Source organism: Grampus griseus (assembly GCF_964374135.1).
Source record: "Grampus griseus genome assembly, chromosome: 1".
Classification (NCBI taxonomy): domain Eukaryota; kingdom Metazoa; phylum Chordata; class Mammalia; order Artiodactyla; family Delphinidae; genus Grampus; species Grampus griseus.
The window spans coordinates 70,222,782-70,241,609 of record NC_139017.1 but is presented as its reverse complement, the minus strand read 5'-3'; the positions used below and the strand labels follow the sequence as shown (position 1 = coordinate 70,241,609).

At 48.4% G+C, this 18,828-nt stretch overlaps 1 protein-coding gene across 2 annotated transcripts in view; it reads right to left on the bottom strand.

Moving 5' to 3' along the window:
- The window catches only part of LOC309819396 (CD48 antigen-like), a 30,336-nt gene extending 12,461 nt beyond the window's left edge, over positions 1-17,875 (bottom strand). The window contains exons 1-7 of one of the 2 annotated variants that reach the window (XM_082649534.1): positions 17,777-17,875; positions 16,314-16,427; positions 12,038-12,418; positions 10,168-10,464; positions 7,510-7,644; positions 7,216-7,307; positions 6,829-6,933 (exon numbers count right to left, since the gene is read on the bottom strand). In XM_082649534.1, coding sequence (XP_082505660.1) covers positions 6,838-6,933; positions 7,216-7,307; positions 7,510-7,644; positions 10,168-10,464; positions 12,038-12,418; positions 16,314-16,386 — 1,074 coding nt within the window. In that variant the 5' untranslated portion in view covers positions 16,387-16,427; positions 17,777-17,875 and the 3' untranslated portion in view covers positions 6,829-6,837. Of the gene's footprint in view, positions 1-923; positions 6,934-7,215; positions 7,308-7,509; positions 7,645-10,167; positions 10,465-12,037; positions 12,419-16,313; positions 16,428-17,776 lie in introns of those variants that run through there. The other variant, XM_082649533.1, reaches the window with a different exon arrangement.
- Positions 17,876-18,828: the final 953 nt, after the last annotated feature.

Genomic DNA, 18,828 nt, shown 5'->3' with positions numbered 1-18,828 from the left:
CCTCTTATGTCATCAAAGGAGAAAACACTTATGTAAGTTTTATAATATTTTCTATGTTCATTTTTTAAAGTTTATACACACATGTAGATCAATTTTATCAAATCATATTTTTCTAGAAATTGTCCATTTAATAAAGATTTAAAATTGAATAGACATTAATTATGCACTATATTCTCTTAAGAGTTTTTCTTGTTATTATTGTTGTTTGGCTGTTTTAAATATGAGAGGATCTTGCTGAAAGGGTAAGTGATAAATTAGGTGATGTTTCCAGCCCTGAGAGCCACAGAATTCCATTAACCAGTTTATAGCTTTTCTCTTTTAGTCTATTTGCAAAAGCTATTTGGTGGCTCACCTGGTGGCAGGTGGTGTATTGAGGGAGTGTCTTCACCCTCCACATCCTCTACTACAATTTGGAAATGACAGAAATAAGGGTAGATGTTTTGGAGGGATTTTTTTTACTTTTGGAGATTAAATAAAACACTATATATCTGGATCACGGGAGAGATATAATAATTCCAGTTGAGATCAAGGCAAGTCTTAATCTCACATATGCACGTGACCAAAGAAAGAATGTCAATCAGAAGGATGGTTAATAAGAAATGGGGCGTAAAGGGAGATGAGTGACAGAGGCAAATGAAGTGCTCCAACAGGCTGGCAGGAGAATCCCATGCCCTGGGCAGGTAAGTCCTACCACGGAGATGGAGAGCTCAGATGAGAAGGCCCCTGGGATCCATTCCGGCAGCATCTGCTTACCTGCCCTGACTCAGGGCTTCCCATGTAGTCCAGTGGTAACTCAGCTTCCAATGTGGCCTATCTTTGGGAAGAGGATGCCCTGGTCAAGCTAACAGGGATATCTAGCCCAGTTAGCAAGTATACTTCTCACTGTAAATTAATAAATAAGCATTCTAGTTTTGTTTACCAGTGTCTTTTAACATTTATTATCAAGATTTTCCATCCCCAAGGCAAAAGGGCAATGGATGAAATGGAGATTTTGGGTTTTGGCTAAGAATCTACATGTCAGACTCTGAACACATGGTGAACACATCAAAGTACAGTTGACCCTTGAACCAGATGAGTTTGAACTGCGCAGGTCCACATATATGCTGATTTTCTTCAACAGACGTGTACAACAGTACTGTATGATCCATGGATGTTTGAACCCGTGGAGGTGGAACTATGAATACAGGGGGCTGATTGTAAAGTTATATGTGAATTTTTGACTGCTCAGGGGGTGGGAGCCCCCTACGTTGTTCAAGAGTCAACTGTAATGCCAAACTGTAGGGCTTTGTCATTCACTCATTCCTTCACTCAGCCAACATTTACTGGACTACATAACATACTAGCACACACTGAGAAACATCTTGGAAGACAAACTCACAGCCTTTCTTTGCCATGTACATTCCCATTTGGATTTTATGAAGAGTTCATGTCGGCCCAAGGTTTCAGTTCTCAAGCCTGATCATGAATCAGAATCATCTACTGAGTTTTTAAAAAATATAGATGGTGCCCAGTTTCAGGATAGAGTCCAAGTATCTGTTGCTGAAAGCTCTCCAGTTGATCTAATGAACAGCCCAGATTGTAAGCCATTCACGGGGAGTGTCCATTTGGATCCATCAGACCACTTTGCCTGTACTATATAGACAGATCTACACATATTTGGGGTTATTTCAATAAAGATCCTGAAGGCATCAATCAATACAAAAGAAAGTGAAAAATAAGCATAAGTACGTTAACTTGTTTAGATGATAAACTTCCTGTTGGTGTATATGTGGCTTTATCTATCTGAAGCACAGCTCTGATCATGTCACTGTCCTGCTAAAAATTTTTAATAGGTAATTTTTTTGATTAGTGTTATAAAGAAACTGATGATACAGAAAAAGAGACCGCAGAAGATAACCATTGTTAACTTCTTAACCTACTAGCTTTTAGACTATTTTATGCCCACATAAACATACTTATATATATTTACAATATAGGATAACACTATGCATGTTCCATAACTCATTTAATATTTCATGGGCAACTTTCCATTCAAATATATAAAGATGTAATTTGTAACTTATTCTCCTTATTACATAAATAGTATTCCCTCATGTGGAGAGAGTATACTTTATTTAATTGGTATACAGTGGTCAAGAACTTTAGAATCCAACTCCAAGATTTCAATTCCAGCTCTGCCACCTATTAGTTATGTGACCTTGAGTAAGTTCATTAATTTATCAGTGTTGCAGTTTCCTGGGAATAATAATGGTATTTGCATAATAGGACTGCAGTTTATACTTTGAGGCCTCAATACCCACCTGTCTTTAAACTACAGCCCAGAATAAATGTACCCTGTCACACAGCCTTGTGAAAGTACTATGGAGAAAAATAGACCATGGAGGAGAGAGGAGAGCACCAGGAAGTGTTTGCGGTTTTATATAGGGAGGTCAGGGTGGGTCTTACTGAAGAGTTAACATCTGTACAGAGACCTGAAGGAGGTGAGGGGACGAGACATGTGGATATCTAGAGGGAGAGAATTCTAGAGAGCAAAGGCCTTGAGGAAGGAGCATGCATGTAGTATTGAAGGAATGGCAGGGAGCCCAGTGTCCTAGAGGGGATTAGGAAGGAGGGGAGCATGGGAGATGAGGTCAGCTGATACAGGGCCTTCCAGATAAAGTGGGCCCATGGGGTAGTTCTGAGCTAACGAGTAATGTGACGCAACTTAGGTTCTGAAAAGATAAATCTGGGTGATATTATGAAAATAGACATTAAAGGATTAAAGACAAAAGTAGGAGACTCGGAGCCTACTGCAGTAATCCAGGTGAGAAATGATGACCCTATTGGACTAGGGAGGTGGTGAGAAGTATTTCATTATAAGTATAATTTTTTCATATAGGTATATGAAAATAAGTATTTGAATATATATAGAATGAAAAGATATCAGTATTTTCTAAGAGAGATAGAAGGTGGGGTGTGAGAAAAATAATGAAGTCAAGGATGACACCAAGGTTTTGTGGCCAGAAAAAATGGAAGGATTGAGGTGACATTTGGAGGGATCAGAAATTGTATAGGAAGCATGTTTGGGGAGTTTGAATTTAGATATGTCAAGATGGAGATGCTTGTTATACACGCAAGTGGAGATGTCAAGTAAACAGTTGGATATTTACAATGTGGAGTCCAGGGGAGGGATCATATCTTTAAGTCCCTTTTGCCACATAAGGTCATGTAGTCATGGGATTACTGCATGGCCATAACATCAAAAAGAAATGAGTGTAGACAGTGAAGAGATGTGGTCTGGGTGGTCTGGGTATGAACCCTGGGTTATTCCAAAATTTAGAAGTTGGAGATATCGGAAAGATACTGATAAAGGAAATTAAGGAGCAACCACCCAGTAGGAGGAAAATAATGTGAATAATGAATGCAAAGTGAAAACAGTGTTTCCAGAAAATATAGGTCCACTGTGGCTGAGAAGTTATGGGAAATGAGGATTGAGAATTGACCACTGGATTTAACAACATGAAGTTCCCTGGTGACTGGACAAAAGCAGACTCAACAAAGAGGTAGGGGCAATGGATGACAAGAGACAATTCAAGAGAGAAAGAAATTTCTTCAAATAAAGTATACAAATGGTCAATATGCTCATGAAAACATGTTCATCATGAATCATTTGAGACATGCAATTCATAACCACAATGAGATACCACTTCACCAGCACTAGGATGGCAACAATCAAAAAATAACAAGAGTTGGAGATGATGTGGAGAAATTCTCATACATTGCTGGTGGAAATGTAAAAATGGTGCAGCTGCAGGTGTAAGATGGGAATGAAAGAATAAGAGGAGAATGGAGTACAAGAAGCTTTATGAAGGATAACCCAATGGAAGACGGTAACTTGTTGGATGTCTGGGATGATAGAGAGAAAGGAATCACAGTGTGTGAAATTATTATCCCCTGATATGCCTACATCACTTACACTTGGGAGAACTTCTGTAGGGTACTTAACATCTCTGGATTTTAATTTTCCCTTTGTACATTGAGGATATCTGCCTCACATAATTGTTGAATGAAGTTATGAATAACAATGGAAAAGGAAGTTGGCTTGAGAATAGGGATGCTGAAATCCACAATACACATTGAATGAGAGGAAGTAACTCCCACAAGACCCAAGAGGAAGAAGCATCTCTGCTTTTTTTTTTTTTTTTTTTGCAATACGCTGGCCTCTCACTGTTGTGGCCTCTTCCGTTGCGGAGCACAGTTTCCGGACGTGCAGGCTCAGTGGCCATGGCTCACAGACCCAGTTGCTCTGCAGCATGTGGGATCCTTCTGGACCGGGGCACGAACCCGTGTCCCCTGCATCGGCAGGTGGACTCTCAACCACTGTGCCACCAGGGAAGCCCCAAAGCATCTCTGCTTTGAATGTCTCATCTGAGCCAGAGGGCAGGGTCTCTCAGTCCATGTCTCCCACCCATATCTCCTACCCCACTGTCCACTTAAGGGACAGTTTCTCTTTCAACCACCAACTGCTCCATCCATCATCAGGATGAACTCATTCCAAGTTGGGGCACCTGAGTCAGAAGACCGGGATCCTTGGAAGAGGAACAAATGGAGGATATTCTCCTCCGAATACTCCAGGATTACGAGGTCTTCAGTGACCATGTGGCAAAGGATAAGATATGAATGCTGGAATTGTCCAGTGTTGGATTTAAGGCTTTGCTCTGCCACCAACTATTTTGGGACATTGGTTACTTGTCCTGCAAAATGGGGATAAGTAATACCTACCCTAGAGAGTTCTTATAAGAGTAAGAAGAAATGATCTTTATAAAATGCCTGGGACAAAATCTGGTTCATGATAGACTTGGAAAGTCAAGTTCCCTTCCTCTTTCATTTTTTTTCCTCTTCTGCTTTAGGTGGGGGGGAGGGGTCAATGGGTGGTCACATCTTACAGTGCTTCTGGACTGATGGGCACTGATACCCAGCCATGACCGGTCACCTGGGATGCCAGTGAGAGATGTCATCTTTTTCCTTCTCAGCCTTCTGTTCAGCCTGAACAGAAAGAGGTTAGAAAGAGCCTTATTATGGAAACTCTGCTCCTCTCTTATTCATGCACCATCTAGCGGGATCCTAGCATAACGTTCAGTCCTTTAGCCCAGAACTTGGCTTTCTGAGGTCAGAAGTGAAGCAGCTGAGCTTGCTGAGCTGGGAGGGGAACCAAGAGACCCAGGAATCTAGGCCAGCAGACAAAGAACCACAGATCATAGTATCAGAGTGAGTCCATTTCTGATTCAAGAGCTGGGACTCAAGGCAGAAGGCGGAGGCTTTGAGGAGGTGAGGACCCCCAGAGAGAGGAGAAGCTTCCCACAATACAGTGCAGGCTACATTAGGTCCTCAGGCAACGTGAAGCTGGATGTGGGTTGGGGAAACCAGGCAGTGTCATTGGAGTTCATCATGTCCTCTTTGCTTCCTTGTGGAGTCACTACCAGAAAGACCTTCAGCAGCCTCTGTGCTCTGGGTCTTGTCTGCTCCCAACTCTCTGTGGGAGTTGGGAGTAAGGGTAGCTCAGACACTTCACAGAGAGAGGTGCTTGTCTCCTTGGCACCGGCCCCCTAAAGCCCCAACGCCCTCCTGAGGGAGCCCCAGGTGAGGCTAGCAGGGAAGACTCATGACCAACCCAAAGCAAACCTACGGCAGGGGCCTTGATTATGTCCAAGTTGTCTGAAAAGGACAGATGTGGGAGAAGAGACTATTTTCAAACCTATGGGAACATGTAGAACATGTGACTTGGAAGGGGGTTTTGGGCTGGAATGGTAGGATTCCAACACACAGGGATGGGAGGAAGGGATAGGGAAAGGGAGCCGCCATTTCAGGCAGAGGGATGTGAGTGAGCAAAGAGGAGGCTGACCTAGGATCTGAGGCCAGCGGGGCCGTGGGGTGCTGAGGGTCAGTAGAGGAGGCAGGAGAGGGTTGGCTCAGACCTTCCTACAAGCCTCACCCCTAACCCCTCATAGCAGCCTCATCAAGGGGAGGTGGGAGAGGCACACTGCACTTCCATTCTAATGACCAAGTTCCCCTACCCCAGACAAGGAAGGGCTGAGGCTGCTTTCCTAAGAACACAAGTCCCAACTTGGGTCCCTCTCTGAGAAACAGAAGTCTCAGAAGGTCCAGAAACAATACAAATTCCTTTTCCCACTCTGCAAGAGGTGGATTTGAGGTCTACGAGCTGAAGCTGAGGTTAGTACTAGTGGTCAGAGAAAAGGGCTGTGGCCCAATGTGTAATATACACTGGATACTCCCCCAACATACACACAGACACACACACAAACACACCGCTCGACACAAACCTTTTGCCCTATACAGGGTGCAAAGGAAGCCTCAGGCCAGCCCTCTGTGGGATCCCACCTACCCATGCTGCCTCCACGGACCCCCAACTCAGTTTCCAGCATCAAGGTCCTAACCCCTTCCTCTGCGGCGTGGTCAATATCTTCTACGCAGTCCCCATGCCTGGGCTGTGTTCTCAGAAAGACATATACCAGCCACACAGCAGAGGCTGTGGGAATTATCATGTGCAGGAAGGTTCTCTTTGGGAAGCTTCAGGAGGCGAGTGGTCAGGATATGAGTTAATGATGGAAAAAGAGCCCTCATCTTGCAGGGTGAGAATCCTGAGTGGGAAGGCAGCTTGGAGAGGTGACAGGGGATACGACAAGGCCATGTATGCCCAGGGAGTTGAGGGCAGGAGGGTCGAAGTAGCACAGACCAGGGCAGCTGGAGCTGGACCAGGGCTGAGAGATGCAGGTGTCTGCAAGGATCAAGCTCCGAGTGGAGGTGCCCTAGGAGTTCCAGTTCTCCTACCTCCTCCAATTAAATTATCTTCATGGCTTCACTTTCTGACTTATGGACCTCACTGTAGACAGTATTAACAGGCTCCTTTTCTTCTAAATGTCGCTCACCAATACCCTAGGAATGCAAGACAGAGAGTTCCTAGAACAGCTGAGAGAGGCCCCAGAGGGACCCACATGGAACCAATGCTGCTGACATGAGTTGCACGTGAATTCCCCCAAAGCGCCCAGCACTGCACTGGCCCCAGTTATAAATTTTCTCAGTAAATACCACTGACCACCTGGAAAGAGTTAAAGAGACAGCGGGGCCAGGAAAGGCAGATGACTGGGTTGACAGGCCCAGACCCAGGTGAGGACGGACCCAGGAGAGCCCAGACTGGGCACAGCTCCCAGCTCTCACCTTGCGTGTGCCCTTTCGAGACTCCTGCTGGCTCAGCTCTGCGTACTGGATGCCACTATCATTGTCCCTGTGGTCCTCCTGCAATTCTGTACCTGAGTCATACACAGAGTGGAGCTTGAACCTGGGCCTTGAAAACCCTTACGCTCCCCCACTGTTATGAACCCCAAGGCCAAGGCCACACCCACCATTCCCTCTGCAGAGAGATTCCTTGAGCAGCAACATGCAGAAGGAAAGGAGCCAAGGGTCCAGTGGGGGAGGGGAGGTATCAGGGCAGGAGGGAGAAGTGCAACCTGCCTCTTCCAGTCTCCATTTTCTTCTTCTTCCCACGTGTCTTCCAAAGGTACAGTCCTCCTCCAAGGATCAACAGCACAGCCACGGCAGCCCCTAGGATGCCTGGCAGGGGGTCAGCAATGACCTGTCCTTGTGAATCTGTTTCCCTCACACAGAGAGAATGAAGAAAGTTAAGGCAAGACAGAACCTAAAATACCCATTGCCAAGGGGAGATAGAGAGAGAGCAGGTGAAGAGCTCTGAAGGATCCAGGTTCAGAAGCTGAAGAGGGTGGAGCATGTCAGGTTCATCCATTCAACCAGGGCCTGAGCTCCTGCTTGGTGCCAGGGGTACTGCGATGAGCAAGATGGGGTCACCCGGGGGGGAAGACTGAGAAAATACCAAAGTCTGCCAGCCAGAGGGACTGCAGTGCAATAGAGGTTTACACCTTGTACACATGTCTTCAGGGAGGGCCTCCCAGAGGAGGTGATGCGTAAACTGAGTCTTGAGGGAGGAATAGGAGTTAACTAGATATTCAGCATGGGCACAGAATTCCAGGAAGGAGGGGCACCACAATTGAGAAATGACTGTGCCAAATCGCCAGCCCTGGGAGCTGCCATCATCCCACTGCAGCAGGGAGGAGCCAGGTGAGGAGGATCAGAGGGAGAAGAGTCTCTTTCCAGAGGGTTTTTTTTTTTTTTTTTTTTTTGCGGTATGCGGGCCTCTCACTGTTGTGGCCTCTCCCGTTGTGGAGCACAGGCTCCGGACGCGCAGGCTCAGCGGCCATGGCTCACGGACCCAGCCACTCCGCGGCATGTGGGATCTTCCCGGGCCGGGGCACGAACCCGCATCTCCTGCATCGGCAGGCGGACTCCCAACCACTGCGCCACCAGGGAAGCCCTCCAGAGGGTTTTGTGGGTCATGCTGAGCACTGAACTTTATCTGAGACTCCAGGATGGGGCTGAGGGGAGAGTAATGTGGGATTTTAAGTGATGCTGACACATCAGTTCCTCCCAGCAGCTCATGGGGGATGGGTGAGAGGGGCAAGACTACACTCAGGATACCGGCTCACTCATTCATTCAATGAAATCCTGAACTGTGAGCAAACAGTGCCAGGAGCTTTGCTTGGTACATGAATTCAAAGGAGAACAAGACATGACCTCTGCCCTCAAGGTGTTCCAGGCTACAGCGGAGACAAACCCATAAACAGCATTGCTATTTAGTGTGGGGTGGCTACGGACTGCTCCTTAAAGGGGATGATGCTTGAGGGCAGGACAGTTATAGCACCTGCAGGGCCCTGTGCCACATGAGATTGAGACACCCTTGTTCAAACTTTATTAATATCAGAACTATAACCAACCACAGGATCCTGTGTTACTGTGCTGGTCGCATACCCATGACCTGAGGGAAATCCTTGAACAGGAATAAGCAAGGAAGTGAAGGACTATTTTTTTTTTTTTTTTTTTTTGCGGTACGCAGGCCTCTCACTGCTGTGGCCTCTCCCGTTGAGGAGCACAAGCTCCGGACGCGCAGGCTCAGCGGCCATGGCTCACGGGCCCAGCCGCTCCGCGGCACGTGGGATCTTCCCGGACCGGGAGACCGGGGCACGAACTCCTGTCCCCTGCATCGGCAGGCGGACTCTCAACCACTGTGCCACCAGGGAAGCCCGGAAGTGAAGGACTCTTGACTTGGGATGGCTGATGGTAGAGGAAACAGCATTTCCAGAGGCTCAGAAGCTTATAATAGCAGAACACATTCAGGAGCTCCAAGCAAACAATTCCGTGCGAAGTGTATGACGTAAGAAACATGGGCAGAGGAGCATCTGAGCCCTGAATCCTACAGGGAGCCAGTGGGTCATACTCCTACAGATGACACAGATCAATTTCAAAATCCAATTTCTTTTCAAAAGATTACAGTGGACGCACTATGGATAATGGATGAGGTGGGGGAAGTACTGGAAAGCTATTGCCCTGGACCAGCTCTGACACTGCACTACAGCGTATGGGAAGGAAAGAGATGCCCAGCAGGCAGGCAGATAGGCACAGGCAGCAGGGAGCATGGGTCAGGGGAGGTGTGGGCCCTCAGGGAAATACATCTCTAGGGAACACCTCTGCGGGCTGCAGCCCTAGTTCTCCTCACCTCCCCCATCCCACCCCTGCTTTCCCTCCAGGACCAGCTGGGACTGGGAGCTGCTCATCTGGAGCTGGGTGGACAAGATTTGCATCAAAAACAAATCCCTGGGCTTCCCTGGTGGCGCAGTGGTTGAGAGTCCGCCTGCCGATGCAGGGGACACGGGTTCGTGCCCCGGTCCGGGAAGATCTCACATGCCGCGGAGCGGCTGGGCCCATGAGCCATGGCCGCTGAGCCTGCGCGTCCGGAGCCTGTGCTCCGCAACGGGAGAGGCCGCAACAGTGAGAGGCCCGCGTACCGCAAAAAAAAACAACAACCCCAAAACACAAAAACACAAATCCCTTGTTTCTTAGGGGAAAAAAGAGGGGGTGGAGAGGCGGGCATGGATGTGACAATTAAAAGCAGAGATGAGTTTTCTGTACCTCCCAGACTCCTGTATGGGGTGACCCGATGGAAAGTGGTGCTCATAACATAGTGGGGAGAAAAGCCCAGAACCCTCACCCCAGTGCAGCTGAGCTCCGAGAATGCCCCTCCCCTCTGGCAGGTACACTCACCATGGACACAGACTTCCCCAAGGTCTAAGGTGGCAGTTTTCTGGTCCACCTGGTTGCTGACCACACAGGTGAAGCTGGCACTGGGCTGCCTCAGGGGCAGGTTCACAGGCAGGGTCCAGGAGTTGGGGGCTGGTCCCAGTGTCACGCTCTGCTCCAGCTCCCTGGGGAGGCCCTTGCTCTGCCAGGTCACCGTCAGGTCCTCTGTGGCCCCTGAGGCTCTGCACTCCAGGGTGACATTGCACCAGCCTGGTGTGATGGACAGTAACTTGAACAGGATCTGGGGAAGGGGCACCGGCTCTAGGGTAAGAGGGACAAAAGAATGGAGCCTCACATGAGTGGAGAACAATACAGTCTGCACATTCTCATCCATCATCTCATTGAAACCCTGGCATCCTCCCTTTAATGATGGTGAATGCATTTTACAAGTAAAACACAATTCGCTCAATACTTACTACATAGCAAGTGACAATGAAGAAGGGAGACACTGAGTTAAGTCCTATGATATTTCACTAGATTGAGCAAGCCTTAAAAATCTCCAACAAGAAAATAAAACCTGGATACCACCTACCCAAGGCACATTATTTCTAAGAAAATGGGGTTTCCTCTGGAAGGGGAAGAAGTCTGGGATAGAAAAGCTAGTCCCAGATCAGGACTTGCCCTCTTCTGCTCAGATAATGCCTGGGTTTGCATAACCCGTAGAGAAGGAGGACATCTGGCCAGCAATGGGAGCCCAGAGAAAGGCCCTGTGCTCCCAACAGTGGAGACATTTGCAGGAGATGCGGTGGTAGCAACTAGGAATGACGAGTCTGAGTCTGGTTAGAATATGCCGCTGAACTTGAGAAGTGACATATTGATAACTTGGTCTTAGAAATCACACGGGGACCTAAAGCTATAACAGCCACTCTCTCACAGCAGGTATTTTCCTATGCAGACAGGGACTTTAGGGAAAGAAAGTGTTGGCTAAGTGAGGTTCTTTGGAAGTGTTGCAGTATAACCTTTCTCCCACGTCTATTGAGGCTTCTAGAGCTGGATTTGTGGAGTCTGCGAGTGAGGCTGGCCTTGGGCTGCTGAGTGAAAGGAGAGGAGGCACTAACTACGTGGGTTTATGAATTGTGGTAGGTGAATAATGGACCCCAAATATGTCCACGTCGATCCTCAGAACTTGTGAATATGTTAGGTTACATGGCAAAATGGAATTAAGGTAACAGGTAGAATTTAGGTTGCTAATCAGTTGACTTTAAAATAAGGAGATTGTTCTCACTACCTGGATGGGACCAATGTAATCACAAGCGTCCCTGAACGTGGAAGAAGGAAGAAGAGGAAGGAGGTTAGAGGGATAAGAATGTGAGAAGAATTGGTCCCACTATGGCCAGGTAATGTAAGCAACCACTAGAAGGTAGAAAAGACAAATAAATGAATCTCCTGGAAACTCTAGAAAGGAACACAGCCCTGCCAGCACCTCGACATGGGCCCAGTGAGACCCGTATTTGACTTCTGACCTACAGCACAGTGAGATCCTAAATTTGTGTTTTATGAAGCATCTAAATTATAGCAATTTGTTCTAGCAGCAGTAGACAACCAATACACAAATGAAGTAAATCTAGACCTATAAAGTACAACAATTGTTTCGGCAATATCATTTCCCCAAATTTCCATTCTCCTCTCCCAAAATACTGAAGTGGTTTATCCCTGCTGTGAATCTCAGCTCTGCTCACCATTTGCAGTAAACCCACTTACCCTCATTGCAGAGGAGAAAATAGAATCTGAAGGCTGGTGTCTGGAAGGAATCTTGAAAAATGGGACCTGTGTGAAACTCGTAGCACAAAAGAAGGAGGTAAGCCATGGCATGGGGTCAGATGCTGTCACTTACCATAGACGGTAAGGGGGAAAACTTGGTTACGTTCTATTCCTCCAGTGAAGCTGGCTCGAGCCCGGTACAGTCCACTGTCCTCAGAGGTCAGGTTCTCAATCTTCAGGGACAAGATGCTGGGCACATGGACCCTCTGCTGATACTTGTCCTGGAGGCTGACCCAAGTGGGAGCGTCTGCTTCAGCACCGACTCGCAGCAGGACTCTGTAATTTGAGTCAGGGCCAAAGCCCCATGTGACCTCCTCCAGGTGAGCTTCTTGCTTCCTGGTCACGTTAAACGATACAGAACCTCCTCGGACCCTGTGCAGAGGAACATGGACTCCAGAATCCTGAACTCCAGAACCATGTGTCCCAGAACTCTTGACCCCAGGGCAGCAGACGCCTAGGGCATTGGAAACAGGAAATGTATTTTTTTTTCAGTAACAATAAAGGAGAAAACCACAAAACCCATCTTTTAAACGAAATTCATCCAATATACTCCCTTGATTCTTAGGAGGAAGCCTAGTAAAATGAATCTGAAGCAATTCTAGAATTAAGTCCTGGCTCTAGTGAATTGTAACCTTGAACAGGTTACTTAAACTTGCTAACCTGCAGTTTCCTCACCTGCTTCATAATGACAGTATAAACTGAATGAGATCATGGATCAAAAGCACCTGGCAGGGGCTTCCATGGCGGTGCAGTTGTTAAGAATCTGCCTGCCAATGCAGGGGACATGGGTTCGAGCCCTGGTCCGGGAAGATCTCACATGCTGCGGAGCAACTAAGCCCGTGTGCTGCAACTACTGAGCCTGCACTCTAGAGCCCGTGAGCCACAACTACTGAGTCTGTGTGCCACAACTACTGAAGCCCGCATGCCTAGAGCCCGGGCTCCGCAACAAGAGAAGCCACTGCAATGAGAAGCCCGTGCACCGCAAGGAAGAGTAGCCCCCGCTCGCCGCAACTAGAGAAAGCCCACGCGCAGCAACGAAGACCCAACACAGCCAAAAATAAAATAAATAAATTTATCAAAAAGAGAAAAACCACCTAGCAGAGTTTCTGTCAAACCAAATGCATAACTGTAGGAGGAGCTTCTTAAGTGTCTCCTCACGTTCACATCCTTGTGTAATGCCCTCCCCTAGAGCGTGGGCTGCACCTAGTGACTGGCTTCTAAGGAATGGACCACAGCAGACTTGATGAATGTCACTCAGTGATACTAGGTTATAGGAGACTGTGACTTCCCTCTTGCTCTCTCTCTCCTTCACTCCCTCTTTTGCTCGCTCTGAGAAACCCAGCTGCCGTGTTGTCAGCTGTCCTAAGGAGAGGCCCACGTGACAAGGAACCGAGGGAGCCTCTGGCCAACATCCGGGGAGGAACAGGGACCCTCAGTCCAGCAGCCACAGGAACTGCCTCCCATCAGCAATCACATGAGTAGGCTTGGAAGCACATCCTGCCCAGCTAACCCTGAGCTGATGCAGCCCCAGCCAGGACCTTGATTTCAGTCTGGGAGACCCTGAGCCAGAGGACCCAGCTGAACAGCTCCTCCGTTTTGACCCACAGAAACTGTGAGACTATGCCTGGTGGTGTTTTAGGTACTGAGTTTTGGGGTGACAGGTTACACAGCAGTAGATAGCTAATACAGATATGAAGGCTGCTCTCTTTCCTGCTCCTTCTAGGCAGTGTAGTAGGCAGGACAGTCTAGGCTGTGCTGCATAACAAACAGTTACAATACCTCAGGGTCTTAGAACAAGGTGAGTTTATATCCCCCACCATGGGTTCCGTGAGAGAGTGAGGAGGGTGTCCTGTCCCACATGGCAGAGGTTCCACCTCCTTGTGGCTGCACCCGTGGAACCCACAGCATCCTCGCAGGCTCCCAGCCCCGCAGCAGGGAGGGGAGACAGGAGAATCACACAGGGGGTTTCACTGTATCTGTCCAGAAGGAGCATGACCCCTGCTCTTGCTTTGTGGCCAGCATTTGTCACAAGGCTCTGGCTAACTGCCAGGGACTAGAACATGAGGGGAAGCATGATCATTTAGTGAGCTCTGCTGTCCCTGCCACCAAGACAGCACTTCCCTAGCCAGGCCCCAAGAGGCCGCATTAGGCCTTCCTTGGTCATTTTCCTGCAGAACTGTGACCAGTGGGCACATTCGCCTCAGGGCCACCTCCTCCAGAGCCCACCCTCCCGCTTCAGACACAGACCGCAGGGACCCAATACCCTCTTTCCTTCCTGGGGACCAAGGTAGAACAGAACAGGACCAGGGAAAGTGTCTTATCCTGAAAAGATGATCAATCTGCTTCTTCCACCAGGTCAGGATCCATCTGCCTGGGTTGGCCTCTGGTTTCCAAGGTCCCAATCCTCTCTCCAATTCAATAAATCCTCATTATTTCAGGCCTGCCTCCCTCCTGCTGTACTTATTCCCATTCCTGGCTCTCAATGGAAGCAGAGAATAGCTCGTGCCAGCGTTCATATGCACAAGTATTTCAGATATTTCTTTGTATTTATTTAATCACTAAGTCACTTAACCAGGCATCTCCTCCAGGTCAGATCTTAGGGGGGATCTCCCCAGGCCCCTCCTGTTACAGAGAAGGAGGCGCCCCAGGGGGAGAACTTGTCCTGGGTCACACAGGGCAGAGCCACACCTGGAGCCAGGGCTCCTGTCTCCCAGCCCAGTGCTTCTCCACTGCAGGAGCCGCCCAACACCTCCCCCACCCTGTCCCTGTCCTCCCCAGGAGCTCCCCTGCCAGCACTGCTCTCTCATCACCAGGATCAGAGCAGTTCCTGGAGACTCATCCTCCAACTTTCCTCTCCTAGGAAAGGGGAAGCAAGTACTTAGAGGGGTTTAGCAGGGCAAGGACTTCTGGCCGGCTGAGAGGGTTAGACAGCAGCCTAACCAGACTCCCCACTTGCTGCAAAGGAGGGAACCAGGGAGAGAAGGGGCTCAGCCTTCAGGCTGCAGGGAGGACCCACCCAGAAGGGAATGGTGAGCCCAGCTGCGAGGAAGATGGAAGAAGACGTAGAAAGAGGAAGGCGGCAAGAGCTGTGATCTACAAAAGATCTAATCCTGAAGAAGAAAATAAAGCCGGGGGGTGTGGTTACAAACAAGACAGAGTAAAAGTTTATGTAAATAATATAAAATTTAACACTTACAAATCAACTTAAAATTTTGTCCATTTCCCTCCTCTCTCTCTCCCTCTCTCTCTCTCTCTTATGTAATCTTCCAACCCCAGAGCCTACGGAGAAAACTCTAAATAACAGAACATATTTTCCAGTTATGTAAAATTGAAGAGGAGGCCTACATTTTACTGTAGACATAAATTTAACTTGTTAAAAAAGAGGTCATGTTTTACAAAGCTCATTCTTATTTCAAGACATCTGTTTATAAAAGTTCTCTAATTCATTAAATTTCATATAACTCCTGCAAGTTTATTTAGTGGCTGGGTTACTAAAACAAAAAATTAAAACAATAAAAGCTTTCCAACTTTCTCCAGAATTCATAATTCACTGGGTATTAGTATTTCCTCATTCGTTTTTACTTAATTTCCTTATACATAATCATATAATCTCCCAGGAAGTCCTGTATGTGATTACGGTGTTGTCCAGTCTTCATTTCATTCTCACTTAACTCTCTATTGTTTCTACTTCCATTTCTCTTCTCCCGAAGTCCACTCCCTTCTGGAGCCCGCATTACCAGTCTACTGTTCCTTCTGTAGTTTCTCCATGTTCTTTCTACAAGTGGGTATACAGAAACCCTTAAATTTTAGAGGCTGCTGTTCCTTTTATCAAAGCAGAATTGCACTGTATTCAACATCTTTCATCTTGCTCAAGAAACCCAGACTAGAGTTGCTTCCTCCATCTCAGACGCAGGGTTCTGGTTGGCCCCCTCCCCCATAGGACAACTGTACAGGCTGCCAGTTCCCCTCTGAGTCCAGACCAGGGGAGCTTCATTCCCCAGCCCTTACACGCCAAGGAGCAGGTTTCTTTGTCTCCCTCCCTCTTCCCAGGCAGCTCCATGCTCTCCCAGCCTCTCTGTTATTGCACAGAAGCAGCCTCACCTCCCTGGAAATGTTTCCCTTAATGCAGCCAAGACTGCCTGAGCACAGGGGTCCCAGGCTCGCCACAACCAAAAGGCCATTTTGTTTTTCTGTTCACCCCAGGGCTCTAAACCAAATGCACTGTATTTGCTAAATAATTACAGAGCTGTTTTGTCTTTTTGTTCACCAAAGACTTTAGACGTGGACAGGGGACATTGCCTCCCTGCTCCCCCCAAAGGCCCTCCCTCCCAGCAGCCCGGGCCACTCACTGAGGAGTAGGCTGGTGAATCCCAGGAGCCGGGAGGCCCAGCAGAGATGGGGGTCTTCTGAGCAGGGCCCCATCACAGGCTGCCTGCCCGCCTGTGCAGCTGTGGAAGAAAGGTCTAGGAGGAGGGGCAGGAGAGAAGGGAAGCGTCACTCAGAGGGACACTTAGGCTCTTCCCCACCCCTAGGGCGGGGCTAGCATGATTATGCTCTGGGTTGACAGCCCACCAGCCTGTAGTAAGCCACTCAGATGTTTCCTATTACTATCCCCAGCACTTACAGTAGGACTTCAATAAACAAGTGCAGAATAAATGCACAAACAACTTCACTACTGGAGACGCCCCATCCCTGTGGTCACACCAGCTTGTTCGTCTCACACTCCCCACACTAGCACTCACTATAACTCCCTTACCTGTTTCCCTGGGGTTAGGCTGAGCCGCTCATCAGTGTCTGCCTATGATTGAGCACAGAAGTCATGCTATTTCAGCCAGGGTAGGCTGGGCCTCTGCTGCCTTGGGTGCTGTCTCCTCCGTCTTTACACTGTTTAATGAGTTTGGTTTTCCATAAACTTCAAATGTCAGTTGCTTAAGTAAGAAGCAAAGCTCTTAAGTAAGAACAAAGCTCTTTGGGGGAAGTGTCAACTCCCCGTATCACAAATGCAAATATTGGCATTTACTGCTTGCACCCTTCTGGCTTTCCAGCTGCCCCTAGTGTTACTTATTCTCCCTACACACAGGGCAAAGCCAGACCCCACGGTATCTGATAGGCTCTTGTCTGCCTCCTTCCTACCATTTCCCTTTAAGCCTCTGCCAGGCCTGCTCCTGCTATCACAGAGGGGCAGGAATAGATATCTACACACCCCTCCTGGCCACAGCCTCAGCTGCCTCAGACCCACTCCCACCTACTGAGGCTCGGGCTCTGGCCTCTTCTCACCAGACTGAATACCCCACAACATCGGAGAACTCTTGGGCCCACACCGTAGGGGACCAGCACCATGTGCCTAACTCCTGGGCAGTGCCTCCTTCTCATCCCCACTGAGACTTCCCCCTCCGCTGCCCCAAGGCTGAGGAGCCCATGCAGGACTGGCCCCATGACCATGCACTCAACATAGTCATGGCACTGTATATTAAACCCATTTTATGGATGTGAAAACTGAGACCAAGCGAGGCAGTGTAATCTGCAAAAGGTCATACGGTGAATCAAGCGTAGGGTCTGGGCTCTCGACAACAAACTCTAGAAAAAAACCCCCAACAACACAGCCACTGTCCCATCCCACTGTGTGGCCTTAAGCAAGTCACCTGAGTCCATTCTGTGCTCCTTAAATTGCTCTGCTGAATCCCAGACAAGAGAATATCCAACGCTGGCTTATTCCCTCCAACCTCCTCTAGTAATGGGGAAATTACTGCAAAAGGTAATGAGTCCTGTGGTCAGAAACTTCTTGTCTGGGCTCAAAATCCAGGCAACTCACCCACTGGTCACTCTCAGAGTGATGGGGAGCAAGTTTCATATTTTCGCTCTCCCATGTCCTATAAGTCCTCTTGTGTTAGTCCTCTTGTGTTTGGGTCTGTAAACCATCTGCTCAGGATTTGGGGAGGGAGGAGGAGCCTAGAGAGAGGAAAACAGCAATGCAGCTACAGGCCAGGGGCACTGGAAGAGAGACAGACAGTAAACATTCCATGCTGGCAGAACACCAGGGACATTTTGTTTTTGTTTTTTTTTTTTGCAATACGTGGGCCTCTCACTGTTGTGGCCTCTCTTGTTGCGGAGCACAGGCTCTGGACGCGCAGGCCCAGCGGCCATGGCTCACGGGCCCAGCCGCTCCGCGGCATGTGAGATCTTCCCGGACATGTGAGATCTTCCCGGACCGGGTCACGAACTCGTGTCCCCTGCATCGGCAGGTGGACTCTCAACCACTGCGCCACCAGGGAAATCTCTTAAGGCAGCATCTCAGCCACCTTGTGCAGCTGCAAACGTAAATCATCATCAACACCCCCAGCCTGTCTACCTCTTTCAAATTGACAAAGCATTTTCATCTATGAGAGACAGATAGATATTATTACAATTATCTTCCCATTTTACAGATGTAGAAACTGAGGATCCAAAGAGGTTAATGAATAAACCCAATATGTAGTAGAGCCTGGCCTGGGACCAGGTCCCTGTCCTTTCATACCAATGGTCTTTCCAGATCCAAGTCCCTCTTGGGGGACTTGTGAATCCAAGTGCAGTGAATCTCCCACACAAGATGGTTTTAGACCTTGAGAAGCCACATGAAAGGGGGAGGCCAGGCCTGTCCCAGGGCAGCCTCTCTCCTCCCTAGCACCATTCCAGGCAGGAAAACTAAGGTCTGTGGCTGCATCTCAGAAGCTTCTGAGATCAAAGTGGCCTTTGTTCAACCCCAGCTCCTCCTTCTGCACTCAATACATCACAAACGGTCTGTGCCTCCAGCCCAGCCAGACCTGCAAAGGCTGCTGGCCTGAGAAACCTCAGCTGGTCTCTCAACAGGGCCCGGGGACCCTCACT